The sequence below is a fragment of the Trachypithecus francoisi genome, unplaced genomic scaffold, assembly GCF_009764315.1.
Source record: "Trachypithecus francoisi isolate TF-2019V2 unplaced genomic scaffold, Tfra_2.0 Lachesis_group4, whole genome shotgun sequence".
NCBI lineage: Eukaryota > Metazoa > Chordata > Mammalia > Primates > Cercopithecidae > Trachypithecus > Trachypithecus francoisi.
The window spans coordinates 110,396,991-110,413,413 of NW_022681469.1; the positions used below are offsets into that span (position 1 = coordinate 110,396,991).

Consider the following 16,423-nt stretch of genomic DNA (forward strand, 5'->3'; position numbering starts at 1 on the left):
CCTACCCCTGAGTAACTGTGAGGAGCAAAGCAGGTAAGATGAACTCAGGCCTCACTATGGGCATGCACCGGGGCTGCTGTGGGGCTGGGCTGACCCCTCCCCGGGAGACCATCAGCTCTGACCCAGCTGGTGGGTGTCAAACTGCATTCTGACCTTGTATCAAACCAGTGAATAGTGCTTAAAAAGTCTGAAATAGCACCACACCAGTGGATAGTGTTTAAAAAGTCTGAAATGGCACCGCAATCATGAAACGCAGCAGGCCCTGCCCCTCCTGCTCCTGGCAAGGACCCAGAGAAAATCACCTTCTTTGTGTTGCTGGGTGTGTTTGATTTTTGTATTTACCTCCGTGTTTCCAAATAACAGGCTTATGTCACAGCTCAAAATCTCCCCACTCAAACACTCCCTCCCCCAATACGGTGATATCACCTTCTTCTTTATGGAAAAATGACGTTGGGTGCTCCTGTTATGATGCCTCTGTGGCCGCACTCATGGCTGAGCCACGGCGTCCCAGCTGTACCAGGATCCTCACCTCTTCCCCTGGCTTGTTTTTCTGGGTGGGTGCCCACCCCTCTCTGCAGGGTCCTCTTGCTCCTGTCTCCATGTTCCCCTCGGGGGTCCTCTCGTCAGCGACACGGGGCCTCTGCCCCCCTACTGTGCCCCATTCCTCCTCCTCCCTGACGCACATCCTGGTTTCCAGTGCGTGGGCCTCGAGCCGTGTCTAGATCCTGTGTGTGGAATGTGACTTCATGCCCTCACCTCTGTGCTTCTGCGGGGAGGTCCGTTCCCCCGGCGTCCGGAAGTGATGGCTCCACCTCGCAGCCCCAGCCCTCTCATGGGGGAGGCAGAGGTGCTGTGGTTCCAGAGCTGGAACTAGGCTCTCTTCACCTGGGAACCTCCCACGCCAGAGCACTGAAGTTCCTTCAGGCCGTCCTGGCCTTTCTGCTGACCTTCCTTTTATTCTGTTAGAAACCAGGATTATTTATTTACTTTTAATTATTAATTTAAAGTATTTATTTCTTCATTCATTGACTTTAATTCAGTCACTTCTTTTTCAATCACTTTAATTCAATTGACTTCTTTTTCTGAGACACAGTCTCACTCTGTCGCCCAGGCTGGAGTGCAGTGGTGCAATCGTAGCTCACGGCAGCCTTGACCTCCTGCACTCAAGTGATCCTTCTGCTTTAGCCTCTGGGGCAGCTGGGATTACAGGTGTGAGCCACTGTGTCTGGCTAATTTTTATGTCTTTTGCACAGATGGGGGAGTCTCACTGGGTTGCCCAGGCTGGTCTCGAACTCCTGAACTCAAGGAATCCTCCTGCCTCAGCCTCCCAAAGTGCTGGGATTACAGGCCTGAGCCACCATGCCCAGCCCTGGGACTATTTCATCTGGAAGTTCATGTCCTGCAGCTTAGGTCAACCCTCTTTTTCCGTTTCCTCACTTCCTCTTCTCTGCCGTGTGCCCCCTGCTGGTCAGCACTGGGGCTGCTGCGGCTTCCATGTCTCCGCCGTGTGCCCCCTGCTGGTCAGCACTGGGGCTGCTGCCGGGGCTCAGTGGATTTTTTTCTCATTTTCCAGCCACCGGTCTCCCTTGCTACTCTCTGGTACCTTCCTCAGTCTCGTCTCCTGTTCCTTCTGTTGAGGCTTCATCCTGTTTCATTTCTCCACCCATGCTGGTGCATGAGAGCCCCTCCTGTTCCCTGGACCTCATGCTGTCCCCAGCCGCCCCACGCCCTCCTCGTTCGTCCACTCTCTGCTATCTCCTCATCTCTGCTGTCTCCATATCTCTGCTCTCAGCACAGTCTCCACGCCACGTGTTTCCCTGTGGTTTTGTGTCTCTCATGCCAAAGGCTCTCACATGTGTGATGGTTCTTGTGTGTCTTTCCATAGTGGACAGCAAGGGCCATCTGCTCTGTCTGGACCATCAGCTCCACCCTTGCTGTACCTCCACTTACCCAGACTCCAGCTGTGCATGAGCTGTCATGGGCCTCATGCCGCCCTCCTCAGTGTTCTGGCTCTGTGCTGGCAGCACCACATTTTATACCCAGCCCTGCTGTCATCTGGTGCCTGTGGGGACTCCGCACACCTCTCCTCTGCCCCTCTGGGTCTTCCCCTGACACCCCACAGTGAAGGGTGCCCCATGCCCTGACTGAAGTCAGATCCTGGAGGTCACACTTTCTCCTTCTCTTCCTCTGCCTCCAGTCCCGTAGCAGGTCCTGCTGGTCTCTCCCAGGCCCTGGAATCTGCGCACTTTCCCTCCCCTGCAGTTACTACCCTGGTGGTGGTGGCCAGATGATGGTGACAGCTGCTTCTGCATGGAGCACTCCCCTCTATCAGTCCAGACTCTGAGGCATGTCTGTTTAAACACTAACTTAATTCTATCATGGCCGTGGGTCCCGACATTGGCATTTCTGGGCCAGCCCCACATGGCAGGGTGGGCGTGGCTGCTGCGTTTCTCCACCCATGCCCCCGGCCCTGATCCTGGCATCACTGCCTCCCTTCTTTCAGGCCCCTTGAAGCCCCCCCTGGAGGCTGTCTGCGTGACTCCACTCAGGATGCCGTGACAGCACCATGGACGGGGCAGCTTCAACCACAGACGGTCCCAGAGGCTGGAGTCTGAGGTCACTGCGTGGCAGGGCTGGTTCCTCCAGGCCTCTCCATAGCTCATGGACGTCATCCTCTCCATGTCCTCACGGGGCCATCCCTCTGTGTGTGTCCTGGTCTCCTCATAAGGGCCCTCGTCAGATTGGACTGGGGCCACCCAAACCCTCATGCCACTTAATCACCTCTTTTGGTTCAGTCCCAAGCAGAGACATGGTGGGGCCGCCTCCAGCCACTGAATGATGGGGCCACAGCGCCTCCCTGGCTGCCCCACACACGGTGTCTGCCCGGCTCATCCTCTGTGTGATCATCACCGCCTTCCTTGCTGTGTGCAGGGTCCTGTTCGTGACCCATCAGTGCATTTACTGTGCATCTCCCACTGCTCTGCAAGGTGGTGGTGATGAGGATAGAGTCGAGTCTCTCAGGCCGTGCTGCACCCTGCCTGGCACAGCTTCAATGGGTGTCAGGGACTTTGTGGAATGGACAGGTGAGTGTATGCAGAGACTCTTAGAAGAGGGGGCCACAGTGACCGGCCCCACAGCTGATTTCTTGGGGCTCCTGGGCCATGTGACCCTGGGCAGGTGGCAGCCAGGATGGTGGCTCCTGCCTCTGCCCCTCACACAGTGCCAGCAAGGGAGACTCTGACCCGGGAGCCCAGCCCCATCTCTGCAGCCCCCACCTTACTCCTCTCAGCTTCTGGGGGTCCTCAGGGCAGGGAGAAGAAGAGGCGAGGTTTGGCTGAGTCCCTCAGCTGGGAGAAAACGGCGAGAGGCCAGAGCTGAGTGTGTGGCAAGTGCAGCTGTGAAGCCAGGGCCAGGCGACGTGTGGGATGGCTATGGAAGGACGACCGAGCCCCAGGGAGGGCTGGGCCCTGCACTGAGGCAGGGAGGCCAGGGAGCCCGCTGGAGGGCTTCCTCACGTCGTCCGCTTGTTTCCTTTGAGGAGTCTGCAGTCCTCTGCGAGTCTGGCCGTCGGAGGAGCCTGCCCTACCCTCAACTCAGCCCCGGGGCACTTGGGGGTCCAGGTGGGGCCTCTGTACCTCTTCCCATCTCACGGGGTTTCAAGCACTGGGTGGACTGTTCCAGAAACCTAAATTGATGTAGGGACTGAGAGACCGTCCCTCTCTGAGCCTTAGTTTCTCCATCTGTAAAACCAGAAAAATAAAACCAATCTTGTGGTTTTGCTTCAGAGACAAGTAACGATTGACCTTGATGGCTTGGTGGGCGTGCAGCACAGAGAACAGTTGCCACAGGGTGAGGAGTGGCCGCGCAGAAGCGGCTCGGGAGTGACCGTGAGGAAACGGCTCAGGAGCGGGGGGCCTGCCCCCAGGAGCTGTGACTCCCACACTCTCACCTCCGGGACTCTCGGCGACCTTGGCCCACAAGCTCTCCTTGCTCCCTCCGGGGCTGGGCCTTCCTGGGGCTTGTTGGAAGGAGCCCAGAGTCTCCCCAGGGGCCTCCCAGGGGCTCCCAGGCCAGAGGCCTGCAGTGGGAAGGAGCTGGCACCCTTCACGTCGCCCCTCGCTCGCCACAGCCCCGAAGCAGCTGCCCCGCTGTGCCCAGCCATGGCTGCGCAGTCCTGCTGGAACACCAGGAGCCGAACCTTGCCAGGGCTATCGACAGGGGGCGCCCTCGGAGCCGCCGCAGCTTTGGGTGGCGGCCCCATCCTCTGAGAGCAGTCCAGGACTGACCAACCTGCCTTGGAGGCGGGGCCTCACCTGGCCTGTTTGCACCAGGGCTTGGCAGGCAGCCCCCTCCGTCTCCAGCAGGCCTTGGGTCCAGGCCACCTTGAATGCCGACTCTCGGCCGTGCCTGGTTCCAGGACTGGCTTTTTGGAGAGGGGGTGGACAGGCAGCCACGCACCAGGGTGTGAGGGACCCGCCCCGTGAGGCCGACACACATCTGCTGTACCTTTATTGCACTTTTATCACATTGCAAACGATTCCACAAAACTCTGCAAAGGTCAACCCACGGCTGCGCACAGCCAGCCCCGCAGGACACACTTGCACCAACCGTCCGCAGCCAAGTCCGAGATGGGCACCGTGGGCCAGCGGGCGAACTCGCAGGACGCCTGGCCATCAGGTCCTCCAAAACCACGTGGGCATCCGTCCACCAGCGCACAGGCCAGACGTCCAGCGAGAGCCTCCTCCCATCCTCAGATGAGACCCTCCAGCCCTCCAGGAGCCGAGGCCCCAGGAAGGAGAAAGAGTTTTGACTTGAAATAGGTCCCGAGTGTGAGAGCACTTGAGGGTTGAACGTGGCCTTGAGGGGCCCCCAGAACCGGGGAGGGCGGCCCTCGTGTTTGGTTTGGTAGGTGATCGGAGTCTGTGTACACGTTTCTGTTTATATACTTATTCATCATATATAAATACAAAATAGTAAATAAAGGCTCCTTTCCCTACAGAAAGGATGGATTGCCTCGGGCGCCGGCCGCCTCTGTCCGTGAGCACAGACAGCGCTTCCTTCCCAACCTTTTCTGGTGGAATCCTGACAAAATGTGTCCTATTAGACCTGGGGAGCCTGGCCTCCCGAGGCAGCAGCTCCCTACTCCGCTGATCTCGTCCTGCCTATGAATTCACTGAATTCACGACGGGCACGGGCACGTGCGCTTTTTGGGAGGCCCGGCCCCTCTGGCTCCGTCCTGGGCAGCGCGGCGGCCGGTGGACACTACCTCGCCGAGGCGGCTCTGTGCTCAGTGTCCAGGTCGTCCTCCACCACGCTGCGGAGCCCGTCCCTCTCCACGCAGTCCCGGACGGCCTGCAGCACGACACGGAGCCGCCGGTCCAGGGCCTCCAGGTGCGGCTGGTACAGCACAGGTGCCACCTGGTCCCCCCGCAGAGACTCGGCCATCAGCAGGCTCAGCTTGTACTCCTCCTTGGCCAGGAGCTGCAGACGCAGGTAGGTGGACTTCCGGATCCTGGGGAGGAGAGAGGCGTCAGGCCTGGCACGGGACAGGGGAGAGGCTTGGCCATGGGACAGCGAGAGACAGTGAGAGGGAGATCAAGAGAGTGGGTGGGAAGAGACAGAGCGAGAAAGAGGGGGACAGAGACGGAGAGAAAGAGACGTACACAGAGAAAGAGAGACACAGAGAGAAAGAGACAGAGAGAGAAAGGGAGAGAGACAGAGACAGACAGACAGAAAGAGACACAGAGACAGGCAGACTGAGACAGAGAGATTGACAGAGACAGACAGAGACAGAGACAGCAGAGATGAGAGAGACCGCGAGAGAGGGGACTGCGATCTGACGCCTCGTCAGTCACTGGACTGTGTGATCTGCTCCAGGGCGATCTGCGGCCTCTCACCTGCACGAGGATGAGGGTGCCCTGGCAGGGTGTGGTGGCCGGCGTACTTCCCAGAGGGGTCTGGCAGGAGGATGGGGAGTGAGGAGGATGGCCTGCTCACCCAGGAGACTGACCCCAACTCGGCACATTTGCCCAACACGGGTGCTTTGATGCCTCATTAGAGAAGTACAAAGTGTTTGCCCTGTAGGCCTGCGTCCCCAGCCATGAAAGGGGGGACAGGGGATCTGAACCCCAGTAGAAGGTGGCAGTGGCAATGGCAGAGTCCGGCAGCTGCGCGGGGGAGCAGGGTCTCTGTGTCTCAGTCAGAGTCTGCCCTGGCCTCGAGTTCTCTCTGTAACTGAGGTGGCAGGATGGACACAGAGTGGAGGCCCGAGAGGGCTCGTGCTGGATGGGCCTGTGGGGGTGGGCAGGTGAGGTCTGCGCCTCCAGGCAGCAGAGGGAGGGTGTGGGCTGAATTCGGGGCTGTGGTTGAATTCAAGGCCTTTCTCTCCTCTCCCAGTGTGATGGCCGGGGTGCGGTGGGGAAGGCTGTGGCCTCCTCTGTCTCCTGCGTACGGGGGAGGAGGGTGGAGCTGGAGCCGGCTCCGGCAGGGGCTGTACCTGCAGCATTGCTGTAGCGGCACCAGGATGGACAGTTCATCATGCGAATACTTCCCAAACCTTCCAGAAGAAAAGCAAAATTGTCAAGGGCCTCTGTACAAGGCTCCTAACAGGCTGCTGGGCTGGGAGCCGGGACAGGGGTCTACCCTGGCCGTCCCCAACACCCAAGGCAGTGGGTCCACCCCGCCTGTCTCCAGCACCCCAGGCAGTGGGTCCATTCCGCTCGTCTCTAGCACCCCAGGTGGTGGTTCCACCCCCGCCTGTCCCCAGCCCTGTATGTGGGGTCCTGGTCTCTGGCCTGGGGAGGGGTCCTGGGCAGCCAAGTTGAGATGGCTCCAGGGAGCGTCAGCCCACAGCTGAGCCGCGGAGCCGTCTTTGCAGCCACACACACAAGCTATTGGGGCCCAACGCCCATCTCTCTGAGGCCTCCAAGCCTGGGAACGGACGTCCTCCTGCCCGAATTACTCGCCTCGTGCTTTGTTTATTAGGGGTCACCCTCCCTGGTCACCAGGGTCTCATCGTGCCACCCAAGACCACCCATGGCAGGCCAGCAGCAGCCGCAGGTGGGACGCAGAGGCCGTCTATCCCTGGTAGGCTGGCTCCGGGTCCCGCGTGCGGGCAGAGGCCCGTCTATTCTGCACGGTCCTGCTCTTCCTACCAGCAGCCTCTCCCAGCCTGTTTCCCGGGTAACACCAGGTCTGCTAGGACTTGGTTTGCAGCGTTCCTGTGCCTCGGAGGTCCCGCTCCTGGGGCGGCCCTCCATCCTGGTTGGGGCCTGGGGCTACCCCCTGCATCTGGCTCCAAGATGGGCCTCTGTGGTATTCCCATCCCTCCACTGGAGGGTCTGTTCCCCCACTTCCCGGGGTCTCGGCGGGGCGGCAGGTAGCTGGGCCAGGAGGCGGCTGGCCCTTCCCCGGGTGTGCAGGGCAAGGACAGGCTCACCCTCTTCCATTGTCTAAGTGGATGATGAATGTTTCGTTCCCAAACTTCTCAAATGTCTCATAGTGGTGACGGTCCATGTTTCCTGTGGAAAGAAGCAGAAACCATCACAGCTTGTGGGAAGCCGGGCTGCAGAGCTCAGAGGCCTCTGTGCCCTGCAGAGCGGCGTCTCCTCCTCCCAGCGTGACCTCTAAGCAATCTGGCCCCTCCCCAGGCCATGGGACCACAGCTGGGCCACACCACGGACCGTGCCCTGCAGAGCCCTGGGTGCATCTGCTCCATGCAGGGCAGGTGACATGGGGACCCCATTCCCCTGCGGGACATACCCATGAGGAAGTCAAAGATTGTCATGTCCATGACGTCCAGGATGCGGTGGCTGCTGTCGTAGGGCGGTGTCTGCTTCACCTCCTCACAGTAGTCAGGGTCCACCTCCCACCTGCAGGGAGCCAGCGTGAGACGGCCGGGCTCTGCTGTGCAGACAGGGAGCCCGGTGCGCCATGAGGAGCACAGGAGAAACACTGCAGCAGGGATCCTGGCGTCTGCAGATGGACCTGCCTTGGCTGCAGTGCTGAGGCTGCATCAGCGGGAGCATGGGTGTGGGAGGGGATGGGGTCGCTCTGCCCTGCCCCGGGGTGACCCCACCTGGAGCTGCCTTCAGCTCTGGGCCCCGTGTTTTTTGAAGGTCTTTGTGGGGTAACAGGACCTGAAAACCACACTCACGAGGACGACACGGGGCAGAAAGAACGGGCCATTTCTCCCGCAGGAGGGAGGAGAGGGGCAGCGGGGAGAGCAGAGCTCAAACGCTGAGAGGCCCCAATTTGAGGGACCTGATGGGCAGACCGGGCCGGGTCAGGGAAGTGCATGGAATTACTGGAGTAAGGAAGCCCTTTGTCACTGTCTTGTCAGGAAGCGGTCGTCTCACACAGGCCAGCATCGCACAGCAGGCTCTGCACCCATCTCTGCCACCCCTGTGGCCGCCAACCATCCCACGCCCGCCCAGGCGGGCCAGTCCCCCCGCCCCACACTCACTCGGCCTTCTTGCGCTTGTGGTAGGAGCGCCGCCAAGGGTTCCGCCAGGTCTTCCTCTTGGCCAGGGACAGGTCAGGCAGGAAGGCTGCCAGCGAGCCCTCGATCTGGTCCGGCTTCCCGCACAGGGCGTGCTCCGTGGAGCAGTAGTAGGAGCACTCGCCATAGAAGCAGATGTTGTTGGCTGGGGAGGGACAAGCTGCAGGTTACCCGGGCCACACGGGGCCATGTCCTCACCTGTGGTCTCACGGCCCCCAAGGCCGGGCCGGGCTCTGCCTGGTGCTTCTCACGGGCAAGATTCACCCACAGCTCCCCCATCAATCCCAGCAAACACCTCCACTCCACGGTATGGAAAAGTGAACCCACAGAGCTGACTTTCCGAGGCCACACAGCTCCCCAGAGGCAGAACCCGGCCTGACCTCTCGAACATCAAGGGCTGGTCTATGGAAATCCTAGGGCCGACGTTTAGTTGCTTAAAAATGCATTCGTATTGTCAAGGAAGTGAAGATGCAATGCCCAGAATGGGACAGAATGTTTGCAAACCACACATCTGAGGATCTAGCATCAAGGGGGTATGAAGGACTCTCATCACTCAATCACAAAAGACGAAACGCCAACTAATAAACGGGCAGAGGGCTTGAACAGATGATTCTCCAAAGACGACGCTGATGGCCGACAAGCAGGAGAAGAGACGGCGCAATCGTGAGTCACCAGGGAGATGCAAATCAAAACCACAGTGAGGCACCACCTCCTGTCTGCTGGGATGGCTTCCATCAAAAGAGCAGAGTACAGCAGCTGCTGGCTGGGACGGGGAACTGCCACCCTGTGTGCTGCTGGCAGGGGGGACGCAAACGGTGCAGTCACGGCGGAAATGGTCTGCAGCCCCTGACTGATTCAATGCAGCGTCCCTGTGTGACTCGGGAACTCCCCGCCCACGTAAAACCCTAAGAGAAGAAAACACATTTCCACACAAAAACTCGGACACGAATGCTCACAGCAGCACTGCCCACCACAGCCGAAAAAGAGAGAATCCACCCAAATGTCCATCAAGAGCGGAGTGGACAGGCCGGGTGAACGTGGTCCCTCTGCATGATGAAATGAAACGAAATGAAACGAGAAAAGGAATGAAGCCCTCACTAAACCCGAGGACTCTGTGCTCCACGAAGGAGGCCAGACAGAGGAGGCCACACGTCCTACGACCCTCTTGATACAGAACGCCCGGAATAGGCAAATCCAGTCAGACTGGGGGAGGGACTGGCCGCCGAGGGCTGCGGGGCGAAGAACGGTGACGGTCTGTTCACAGGAACGGGGTTCCTTTTTGGGGTCGGGAAGAAGTTCTGGATTTAGACGGTGGTGATGGCAGCACACCATTGTGAATATACTAAAAGCCATGGAACTGTACGCTTTTAAGTGGTAAATTTTGTGGTACACGAATTATACCTTAATAAATAAAAAATAATGAGAAAAATGCAAGAGCTGTCCAGGCCCACTAGCAGTAGGGGGTTCACTGCCCTGATGCTGGAGGCCCGGCCGAGGGCGCTATTCCTGACTTTATTTGCTGACTGAATCGTTTTTCATGCTTTATTTGTGGAGAAACTCTGGAAAGTCTGGGGCTGTAGAACTGGTGAGGACGTCATTTTGTTGGGGCCAGAGCCGCGAACCTCACCACAGCACCCCCAGGCCCAGCATTTCTGCTATTTGAGCACACGGCTGACGTCTCAGCCAAAGGGGTCCCTCCTTGAGCCATGCAGCTGGGCTGAGTGATTCCAAGGGTCTCTTGGGGTGTTCCTGAAGCCTCCAGGCTGCAGGGCAGCCTCCCCGTGGTATCTGAAGACAGGTTTGGCAGGGCACTTCCCAGCGGAGTGAACAGGAGGGCGGCCGGTATGGGCTACCCTTTCTTAGCTGAATAAGTTGAGGTTCTGAGAGGAAATGGGGTGACTCCCACCACATCCCACGCATCCAGCAGGTCCCGGCTGGTCTGGCCCCAACGCCCCGATCACCTGCCTGCCCCCTCCTTCCCGCGCCCCCTCTCCCCAGTGCCAACGCTGGGTAATTACTGTAAGAACGATCAAAGAAAGACCAGCTGCAATCCTGTCGCATGTTGATACAGATTAATCAGCAGCCCACGGTCGGAAGAGGCAGCCCCCCCGGGGCAGGAGCTCCATTTCAGGAGCAAAATCTTCATCTGAGCACTCATTGGCTGGAGGCTTAAAATTCGTCTGCCGTCCTCGGCTAAGCCGGTTTCAGATGGTATCGGGTTAAAAGAGAAAGGCATTTCTCGGGCCCCCGGCCATCCCTCTTTGCAGATCCAAGTCGGGTATTACAGGGGCCTCCCGGGTGGAGTTAGAAGGGCCTGAGCTGTGTGACCTCGGGCGAGTGCCTCCCTGCTCTGTGCCCAGCCCCTCGCCCAGGAAGCGGGGGTCCCAGCAACGCCTGCATCCCGGGCTGGGAATCACACAAGGAAGCCGCGGGAAGGCAGCTGTCAAGGTAACGCAGTCTGCCCTGAACTTGGAGGGCTGGGCTTTCTGGGAGGAACGAGTGTGAGTCCTTTTCCATTTTAGTGAAATTTAGTTTCCATTTAGTGATAAAAGACACAAACAGCAAGGAGAAAGCCAGGGTCCCAGACACACCCAGGAGAGATCCTGCCTCCTCCAGTCGCCCAAAAATGGTGTCACAGTTGGCCTTCTGGAGGGCACAGCCGGGCAAGAGTGTGGCTCCTGACAAGGACCAGGATGGCCCCTTCACCCTGCGGCTGGAGCATCTCTGACCATTCCTTTCTCTGACTGTGTCAGTGGGCTGACCCTGCAGGCGGAGAGTTTTGCAAGGCGGATGTCTGCCACCTGCCACCCTGGACAGCTGTGGGCCCAGCGAACACTATTATTTAGGGCAGTGGCTCTGGCTGCGCGAAGTGGGTCCATAGCTGGAAACCTGCCTCCTTCCACGTGCGTTTAAGCTGGACACAGCACTGGAGAGAGTCCTGATGACCACTCTGCCAAGCCCAGGCCGCCGTGGCAGGAAAAAAGGTTCGAAGCGAATGATGGCAAACCCTTCTGTCCAGGCTGTGTTGGGCTGAGTGGCTTCTGGAGCTGCCGGGCACCTGGGCCTGGGCCTGGGGGCGCTCACCTTGCAGAAACGCAAAGCTGTGCGTGGACGACCTGTGCACCTCTGGGATGTGTGCGGCGTGCAGACGGTAACTTACATGAGAAGTGGGGGAGTGAGTTCTGTGAGCGTTTGGGGCTTAGGAGAGGTGGGCTCTGGCTGCGGCCCGGCACCTACACAGCCGTGTGGTGCTGGGATCCTAACTGCCCTCTCCGAACCTGAGCTCCATAATCCCTACGCGGGGCAGGGGGCTGCTTAGGGCTCACCCTCCTGCTTCCCCCTCCCAGAGCCCACCTTCCCCAAGCACTGGTCCGGGCTGCCTCTTGTTCCCTCACTTTGCCCTGGCTGATGGGTTTTTCCCTTTTCTGACTGACCCCATGGGATGGTCATTCAGGCCACGGGAGGCCGAGGGGGTGTCTGCAGTGGGCTCAGCCCTCTGACGTGCCCTGGGCTCCTGCAGAGCCTCTGAGGTCACCTGGTATCCGCGGTCGGGAGATGTACGCAAAGCAAAGTGGAGCAAACGAATCGGAACAGATTTTGTTCTCTAGAAGAGGAATCCAGGCTGGCTCCTGCGCCCCTCCCTGCTGCTTTAGAGAAAGCCAAGTGCTCATAGAGGCTTCTGGAAGAAATCGCACTGACAGGGCACAGTGGCCGGAGTGGTAGCAGTGGGGTCCCAGGGGCTGCGTTCCAAGGTGTCCGGCAATGCTGGGCCTGGCTGCTCTGGGAGATTCAAGGACTCATCTGTCCGGGCAGGGAGACGGAACTGTTGGGGCCTCCGGCGGCCGAGGACATCTTGGGATCTCAGGGGAGAAACTTGTGTTGCCCTGGAAAACGCAACTAATATCCAGAAACCAGGAGTGGCCAGGGAAGCTGCCAGAACGCGTAATCAAAGTGGTGGCTCCAGGGAGACGTGAGAAGGGATTCCAGCAATGGCAGCAAAGGTGGTCGATGGCCGGCTTGCAGTGCAGAGCTCAGGGGTGCCCCGGTGACCACCGTCCCCGGCCTGCTGAGGACCTGGGGATTCCAAGCATCAGCCAACACGGGACGTAGAAGTGACTTAATACACCTGCTTGGACTGATAATCAACTCAGTCTTCTTTTTTCTTGAGACGGGGTCTCACTCTGTCACCCAGGCTGCAGAGCAGTGGTGTGCGATCATAGCTCACTGCAGCCTTGACCTCCTGGGCTCAAGCCATCCTCCTGCCTCAGCCTCTCGAGTTGCTGGACTCGCAGGTGCACGCCACCAGACCTGGCTGATTGTTTCATTTTTTGTAGAGACGGGGTCTCGCTCTGTTGTCCAGGCTGAGCTTGAACTCCTGGGCTCAAGTGATCCTCCCAGTGCTGGGATTACAGGCGTGAGCCTCTGTGCCCAGTCACTCAGTAAGACCTTAAAAATGGGGAGGAAGCGACCTGCCCCGACAGGCTCGTTTTACGATGAAGTGAGGAGTTCCGGAGATGCTGCTCGGAGCAGGGCCAGGCAGGGCACGTTCTCAGCATCAATGGGCGTCTTTGCCCCCTCCCTGCACGACCCTGTGACCGTCTCTTTCAGTCGGTCCTGAACTGACAGCCTGGTCTGCAATGCAGAGAATCGAGCCTAAGCTGGAGGAATTCCCGCCATCGCTGCACGAGGTGCTGGCACCTGAGGATGGAGAATGTCAGTCTTTGGAACCTTTGAAATATATCACTGTAAAAGTTGCAATAAAAATTGTAAAATGACGTGGATAAGAAGCAGTCAGGCATCCAGGCATCACCGGGGTGGAGCCCAGCCTCAGCGGGCACCAGGGTGTGCATAGCGGGTTGCAGGGCGGTCAGTCCTGTGAACGGTGGGGCAGGAGGCAGTGCCCGGATGGTGCAGTCAGGGTCCACCCAACAGCTGACAGCGGCCAGAGCTCAGTTGTGCTTAGGAAGCCCTGGACTCCCAGGGTGGGGAGGTGAGTTTCAGCCCCTTAGAAAAGATGGACAGCTCAAGCCATCCAAACAGGGACTGAATTATCTGTGAGCCAATGCGTTCCCCGTCACTGGGGGTGTGCCTGGCTCAAGCACAGCGGACTGGGGAGCCCTCAAAGACCCCCACACTCAGGCTCTGCCTCTGCCCCGATTCCTGGTGTGTGGGGCCAGGCACCACTGGGCCAGGGAAGGGAGCCCTTCTTCCTGCCTCTGTGGAGCTTTCTGTCCTATTTTTCTCTTATTAATGGGCTTTGAGAGGAAGAAAACAAATGAGGATCTCGGTGAGCCCCAGCTGACGGAACGAAACTTAATTAAATCATGGATTCAGAGGCCTGGTTCTGACAAATTCATGAATGCAGTTAAGAGAAAGTGCAGAGTCCGCACATCGATCCGAAACATCTGCAGGAAATGAGCTTTCAGGTCAAGGTTTTATGCGCCAGCAAATCCGAAGACGCAGCTAATCAGGGGCCCTAATTGGATTTTATCTGCATGAATTAAACAGACGGGCCAGGAGAGCGGCTGAGGCCCCCGACGGCGAGAGCCTCCAATCCGGGGGGCCCTCTCCAGTGGGGTCCTTGCTCTGCGGGGTATCCTGGGGTGACCACTGGGTGCCTTCATTCTGCAGCACCCACCACCGCTGGGACCACTCTTGACCTTCAAGATGGAAAAGCAGGGGACCGAGTTCAGGACAGGCAGGGGAGTGTCCCAGAGCTCGGCAGATGCGCGGCGGAAATGGGAACAGGCTGTGTGGCAGGGGCCTGGCACAAGGGAGGCGCTCGGAGGGGAGGACTGAGCCCTCGGGGGAGCCACTAATGCCAGTTTCTTTCTTTCTTTTTTTTTTTTTTTGAGACAGGGTCTCACTCTGTTGCCCAGGCTGGAGGGCTCTGGCACGATCCCTACTCACGACAGCCTCCACTCCTGGGCTCAAGCAATCCTCCTGCCTCAGCCTCCTGAGTAGCTGTGACCACAGACAAGCACCACCACGGCTGCTAATTTATTGATTTCCTGTAGACAGGGGTCTGGCCATGTTGCCCAGTCTGGTCTCAAACTCCTGAAATCAAGTGACCCTCCCCCTCTTGGCTTCCCCAAATGCTGAGATTACAGGCATGAGCCACCACACCCAGCCCAAATGTCAGGGTTAAAGCAACCTAGGTAGATAATTAAGTAGAAAATAGTGTGTTTATGTGTGCACGGTACTTATCACATAGAGTCTTGAAGGTTTTATAAACCTCAGCACCAACAGAGACATCTATTCCCACCTAACATTCAGGCCATCCTGTATCCCCTCAAGGGCACCAGGGTCTGGGGACCGGGGCGAGCCCCGCTCACAGTCCAGCCGCTTCACCAAGGCCGGGGAGGCCGCCCACCCTGTTGCTATACGACAGGGGTCCTGCTGGGTGTGTTTAAATCTGGGTGGGCAGGTCCCAGGCAGGTCTGCTGGCTGGGCCACCTGGAGAAGGCTCCCTGGAGAGGCTAGGACCTCCTGCAAGTGAATCGTTTCACCAGTTAAAATAAACAAACAAATGGAAGAAACAGCCTCTCTGTGCATGGTAGGACATCGGTTAAATGGTGATGGTGCCACCTTGAAGCTGTCTGTGGGTTGGCACCTGGTGTGGAAGGGGGCACAGGGCACCCTACGTGGGAGGTGGGTTGGGAACAGCACTGCACGTGGTTTCTTTTAGTTAGAGGTACTCAAGCCCCGTCACTGTGGGTTCAGTGCAGGCCCCCCGTGCCAGGCTACCTGGAGAGATGAATGTGGGCCCCCCATGCCAGGCTACCTGGAGAGATGAATGTGGGCCCCTCGTGCCAGGCTAGCTGGAGAGATGAATGTGGGCCCCCCGTGCCAGGCTACCTGGAGAGATGAATGTGCGCCCCCCGTGCCAGGCTACCTGGAGAGATGAATGTGCGCCCCCCGTGCCAGGCTACCTGGAGAGATGAATGTGCGCTCCCCGTGCCAGGCTACCTGGAGAGATGAATGTGCGCTCCCCGTGCCAGGCTACCTGGAGAGATGAATGTGGGCCCCCCGTGCCAGGCTACCTGGAGAGATGAAGAAGGTCCTCCAGAGCTTCTTGTCCCGTGTGACGTCCCGGATCTCCTTGGTCATGTTGACCATCCTGCCGGCCACGGGAGGAACCCGGCGGAAGTCCAGGATCCTGGCAAGAAGGGGGCGTGGGAGGCTCTGCGCTCTGTGCAGCTGAGCGGGCCTCTGTCCTGCCTCCGAATAAACCCAGCCCTAGGCCCAGTGGCTCTGCCTGGCCCTGCAGTGATGGGGGCGGGAGAGGCCCCTGAGGGACCGGGGCTGGCGTCGCCTCGCTAATGGGCACATATCGCCAACTGCCCACATAGCTAAAGCCTGCCCTCATTCCAGGGCTAAATTTAAAACAAAATTAAATTAAAGGCACCACTTTTAATGGAACTCTCTCTGAACCACACCACAGGCTCCCACTCGCTTAATTAAGTGGAGAACACAGGGCGAGAGCTCTTCTTGCTGACGGAGGACGTGGTGATTATCCTGCGAGGCGAGATGACCAGGTGTGGAGGAACGTGGGCCATCTGCCAGGGCCGACCCGGGGCGTGACCGTGCCTCTGTGTGGAGCACCTGCCCCCTCCACCTGTCAGACGGCTCGCCTGGGCACCGGGCTCTGTGTCCTGCTTTATGAACACATTGATCCAAGTGGGGCTGTTTCCTAACGAGTGACCCTCCCTGGCTTGGTGGCCACTGTCTCTCTTTTCATAGAAAAGCCCTTTTATGGGTTCAGGCTGTTCTAGATATAGCTGAAATGGCTGAAAATCGGGCTTCTGGCGATTTCTGTAGTCGCCACAGAAGACTTTGATCTTTAAAAAAGCCCTTTCGGCCGGGCGCGGTGGCTCAAGCCTGTAGTCCCAGCACTCTGGGAGGCCGAGGCGGGCGGATCAC

The 16,423-nt window shown here is 58.7% G+C and overlaps 1 protein-coding gene across 1 annotated transcript in view; it reads right to left on the reverse strand.

The window, feature by feature from the left end:
• Nucleotides 1-4,480: 4,480 nt before the first annotated feature.
• FAM20C (FAM20C golgi associated secretory pathway kinase) overlaps nt 4,481-16,423 on the reverse strand; it is a 65,593-nt gene continuing 53,650 nt past the window's right edge. Inside the window, exons 5-10 of the mRNA XM_033192425.1 lie at nt 15,544-15,659; nt 8,465-8,645; nt 7,762-7,871; nt 7,439-7,520; nt 6,497-6,556; nt 4,481-5,512 (exon numbers count right to left, since the gene is read on the reverse strand). Of these exons, the coding sequence (XP_033048316.1) occupies nt 5,263-5,512; nt 6,497-6,556; nt 7,439-7,520; nt 7,762-7,871; nt 8,465-8,645; nt 15,544-15,659 (799 nt within the window). The 3' untranslated portion in view covers nt 4,481-5,262. The remainder of the gene's footprint in view (nt 5,513-6,496; nt 6,557-7,438; nt 7,521-7,761; nt 7,872-8,464; nt 8,646-15,543; nt 15,660-16,423) is intronic.